Source organism: Poecilia mexicana, unplaced genomic scaffold, assembly GCF_051168715.1.
Source record: "Poecilia mexicana isolate PSO_F unplaced genomic scaffold, ASM5116871v1 scaffold_1, whole genome shotgun sequence".
Taxonomy (NCBI): domain Eukaryota; kingdom Metazoa; phylum Chordata; class Actinopteri; order Cyprinodontiformes; family Poeciliidae; genus Poecilia; species Poecilia mexicana.
The window spans coordinates 24,150,664-24,155,663 of NW_028263370.1; the positions used below are offsets into that span (position 1 = coordinate 24,150,664).

The window sequence follows — 5,000 nt, forward strand, 5'->3', positions numbered from 1 at the left end:
GACCGGGACCGGGACCAGGACCGGGACCGGGACCAGGATGTACATGATCACATCCTGCTTCATCCTCCAATATGTCGCCGTCCTCCTCCTTCCTCACTGGTTTAACTTGAACTTTTTCACATTTTCTTACATCACCACTGAGCCTGACTGAGTTCAACTAAATTGTGCTGCTTTGTGCAGAAAAATGTTTGTGTTGCTATCATTTAAAGATATTACCAAATGTTTCCAGAGGTCATCAAAGGTCAACTAATCAGTCCAAAGTTTGGTGTCAATCAACTCTGCTACATTAGTGTAGCTACATTTTTTCAGACTTTTTTAATCAACACCAAATGTGTTTAACTTTGTAAATGTGTGATGCTGGTTGACCTGGTTGACCTTAAAGCTGATTTGTTGTGGATTTTCCTGGCAGGTTTTCAGTTGGACCGATCAGCGAACAGGAGAAGTTATGAACGCCGACGGGTTTCTGCCTGTTTAGGTTTGGAGCTTCACAGCAGGAAGCCATCTGGATTCAACAATCTGTCATTTTATAATTATGAAATTGATCCATGATTTTCCGCTGCAGTCGATAATATTTCCAGACACAGACTGATCCTCCTCAATCAAGACATAAAAATAATAACTAATAAATGAATAAACTCTTGAAATTAAAAATAATTTACCTGGAAGTGACTCTGATTTAGTTATGTGTGAGTTATTATATTAAATCAATGATGGAGACAAAATTCAATTCTGGGATTTTTATGTGGGAGAATTTCTTTACTAAATCAAAAGCTTTCATAAGATTCCTTATTTACAATATTTAAGCCAAATGAAGAGGTTTCTGTTTTATTTATGTCTCATTTGGTGGAATTTAATGATGTTAAAAAACTCCTTCATTAACTCATTTGGAATTAAATCCACATTTAGTGACAGCAGGAAACAATCTGTGAAGCATTTCTGTATAAATTTAACAAAACTTTAAAACGATGACAGTTACAGATGATTATTTTCTTTCATTTGAATCTTAGAAATGAAACTCTGGTCTTTGTTAGCATGGAGAGAAAATTCATCCAAGATTTAAGACTGAAAACTAACTTATCGTGTTGGCGCCCCCACCTGGTGCCAGATCATAACTGCATGATTTACATTTGTAAAGCTGACAGATGGATGAAGGTCACTCATCTTTTATTTTAGAGAAGCTTCAGTGTAAAACAGAGTTTTTCCAGATGACCCTCACATTCATCATTTATTTATATTAAATTCAGATTTACTTCACATTTCAGGTGAGGAAAGGGAAACAAAAATAAATTAACCGACATCCGATATCAACACATAAATGACTTTTTATTTAAAATATGATGAAGTATGAACAAAAAGGAATAAATTCAGGATTTTATCTGCAGAAGGAGGAATAAGTTCCTCCAAAGATCAGGAATGAATAATAAATCTGCTGCAGTGAATAAAGATGTTCCTGAGATGAGACGATCAGGTGTCCGCCTCGGCTCTCCAGGACCAGCAGGAGGGCCAGGTTTTCCAGGATCTGCAGCTGAGGGTCAGAGGTCAGGATGTGTCAGATGTCAGAGGAGGAGTCCTGCTCCCCTTCTGAGGAATGATCCAAACCAACCAGGATCTGAACCATGAGGTATGTAAGAAAATCAGAGGAAATGAAAGAGGGAGTCGTTTCTGCAAAGGCCTCAGTTTGGATTTTATGATTATAGAAGAAGAAACTGAAAATAAATGAAAGGAGAAATTCTTTATTTAACTGATACAAGCAGAAACACAGTGAAACATTAATGATGAACATATGACATTTTTCCAGCAGTGTTGCCCAAAAGGGGGGCCAGCGGGGGCCGGGACCCGTCTCCCCCAGAGAATCATGTTCAGGTCAAAAGGTCATCTGCTTCTATCAAGACATAAACATAAAACTTATTAATACATTAATATTTATTAAAATTATATTATTGATATTTGTAGAAGTTAAGAACCATTGCCACCTGCTGGAATATGGGAATATTTAAGAAAAATACTTATAGCTGCCTATTTTAATAGTTCAAAACACCAAATGTAGTGTAATATGAATGAACACAGAGTGTAAACATCTCAGCAGAAGCTAACAGCTGCAGTCTTTATCTGATTCAGCCAATCAGCACCAAGCAAAATGAAAGTCACTCCTGGATTGGCTGCTTTCCAGCCAGTAGCAGCTTCTGATGATGCGTTTCATTTACAATGTTTTATTTCATACTGAAGATGTTTTTTAATTCATTATTTTCAAATACAACCATAAAAAGAAATTATTCCTGCTTCATGTGACATAAAATATGAAAGATGAATAATTACAAGCTGAAAATAAAAAGGCTGAATATGGAACAAATATCTGATCTTGTTTTTCTCATAACCAGTACAACATTTAGTTTTGTCGACTAAATCTTTAAGAAATGATGTGTTTTAGATTTTGACCTTGAATCTGTGTCACAGGTAACCTGACGGTAATCACCTGTTAGCTGTTTGTTAATTTTGTTTTATCTCCATCAACCGACTGAATGAACAAGGTGGGAGTCTGAACTGTTTCCCAGAATGCTTAGCGCCAGCGTTACTCTGACCTGCCTCTGGTGTGTTTTCAGGGCAAATATTCATTTAATAACTGTCAGTTTCAACTGTTAAACTCAATGTCACGTCTAATCTCTTCTGCTCTGATCCAGATGGATGTTCTGCAGCAGAACTCATTATGTTGTTAAATGAAATTTATTGTTAGATTGTTGGTTTTGTTCAGACTCGTTCTTCTAACGTCAGCAGTGAGTGGGAATAATACAGAAATGTGTTTGTTCAAAAACTCAATAATGTGACATTATTATTTGGTTATTAAGCCAATTTTAAAACAATGTTTAGACGACGTGTCTCCTGCTGTTAAACAAATAAACTTTCATTTCTCAGTTCAAAACAAAACTATTTTCTTGTTGACTTTACTTGTATTATATTTTCAAAGTTAAACAACTGTTTTACAGTGCACCCTTTGTTTTTACTTGGGGAAGTGTTGTGTCCTAATCAAAGGGTGAGACCTCCTGCTGTTCTTGGAGATCTGACATGTTGATTTTGGCTCTGAGGATTCGTCCGTTTGCTTTTCCTGGATGGTTGACCGAAAATGCTCTCCGTGTTTTCTTCTTGTTCTGGTAACTGAAATAAATCCTGACCTGCTGCAGACCGTCTCCTCTTACTGGAGGAGTCCAAACCCCCCGAACCCCCCCAGCCCCTCATCCAGCCTGCAGCAGCTGCAAACATCTGGGTCTGAATATTCTCCCGCTGCCGTCATTTAACGATCAGAACCGTAACAAAGTCATCTCATTGTCCTCGGCTGTCAGCTGCTGCATCTCTGCAGAATAACGGCTGTTTGTGTTGAGATGGCGCCAGTGTGCAGGAACCGAACCGGACCGAGCCGGGCCCAGCTGAACCGGGCCGAGCCCAGATGAACAGGCTGAACCAGACCCAGCCGAACCAGGCTGAGCCGGGCCGAACCGAACCGGGCCGGGCCCAGCCGAACCAGGCTGAGCCGGGCCGAACTGGACCGAGCCGGGCCCAGCTGAACCGGGCCGAGCCCAGATGAACAGGCTGAACCAGACCCAGCCGAACCAGGCTGAGCCGGGCCGAACCGAACCGGGCCAGGCCCAGCCGAACCAGGCTGAGCCGGGCCGAACCGGGCAGGGCTGAACGCCAGCTGCAGAACCGGTCCGGTTAAACCGGCTCTCCTTGCCTGGGAGGGAAACAGAACTCAGGCAGCAAACAGCAGAGTTCTATCAAAACCTTCTTTATTTTCTTCCACATTCATATAAAAATTTGAGCCGTTAGAAATGTAAAAAAATAAATAAATCAGCATAAATATTACAGTGAAGCAGAGGAAAACGAAGGCGTTTACATAGTGACAGTGCTTTGTTCCAAACAGACTTGCTGCTATAGTGCTGTACATAAAACTCTTTCTGTTCAGGTCCACAGATTCTCTCCGTCTCCGGCTGTTAATCATCTCCTCCCAGCGCTCCGCCGCCTCCCCAGTCAGTCCCAGTCCATCCCAGTCCCCTCTCAGACTGGGGGCTCAGTGAAATATCCGGCCCTCGGCGTTCCTGGGGCCCCTGTGCTTCAGTCCTCGGAGGCCCTGTCCTCCAGCCTCCTCTGCTTGTTGAGACACTCCATCTTACGGCTCTTGTCTTTGTTTATCCTTGAGGAAGGCAGAGAGAGCAGCGTCAGGACAGAGGCTAATGGGGAACATCTGTGCTCCAGTGTCAGGGGGCTTGTTGAGCTGAGGAGGTTTTATGGTTTTTGGTTTTTTTGTTTTCATTTTGCAGGATAGACCTGGAAGCTGCGCCACAGAATCGGCTGCGACTTCGAGCCAAATCAACATTTTTAACTGGAGCAGTAAAATGTGATCCCCCTGCAGCTGGAGCAGGACCCAGACACTAAAACCTCAGAGGCTTCTGTGCAGATTAAACTGGAATTTAAGCAGAAAACCTGTTTTGTTTTTAACTCACCTTTCCCAGCAGCTGAGGATTTGTAAGCCAAGTTTCCTCTTTGGGTTTATGCACAGCGTTTCTGTGGAGTTATCCAGCTTGATCCGAGTTAGACTGAAACATCCAAAATCAAAACATCAGAATCGACAAAACAACTGAAATCAGGAATGCAGAGAAAGCCATAAACTACTCACGTCAGCTCAACCCGATCACAGCCGACCCACACTTCTGTCACCTGGAAATCCGTGAAGTTGGACCTCTGGATTTTGCTGAAGGAGGGACACTTGCAGCGGATTCCTACGACGTGTGTAGCTGGAGGTGAAAGGTCAAATATCAACATGGCTTCAAAACTGGTCAAGAATGGAGCATATCAGTAGAAGCTGCATTTGTTTTTGGAAATCCTGCAGAAACTCACCTTGATAGAACTCCATGCAAACTGCAGCCACAAAAACCAGCAGCAGGGCGCCGTTCCTCTGGGACAGACCCATCTTTGTTTTCTTGCTGAGAGAAAAGTCCTGAGAAAAATCC

At 42.2% G+C, this 5,000-nt stretch overlaps 1 protein-coding gene across 1 annotated transcript in view; it reads right to left on the bottom strand.

The window, feature by feature from the left end:
- Positions 1-3,762: 3,762 nt before the first annotated feature.
- The window catches only part of cxcl18b (chemokine (C-X-C motif) ligand 18b), a 1,313-nt gene continuing 75 nt past the window's right edge, over positions 3,763-5,000 (bottom strand). Inside the window, exons 1-4 of the mRNA XM_088006822.1 lie at positions 4,888-5,000; positions 4,667-4,784; positions 4,494-4,586; positions 3,763-4,183 (exon numbers count right to left, since the gene is read on the bottom strand). The exon at positions 4,888-5,000 is cut by the window's right edge and continues 75 nt beyond it. Of these exons, the coding sequence (XP_087862948.1) occupies positions 4,105-4,183; positions 4,494-4,586; positions 4,667-4,784; positions 4,888-4,960 (363 nt within the window). The 5' untranslated portion in view covers positions 4,961-5,000 and the 3' untranslated portion in view covers positions 3,763-4,104. The remainder of the gene's footprint in view (positions 4,184-4,493; positions 4,587-4,666; positions 4,785-4,887) is intronic.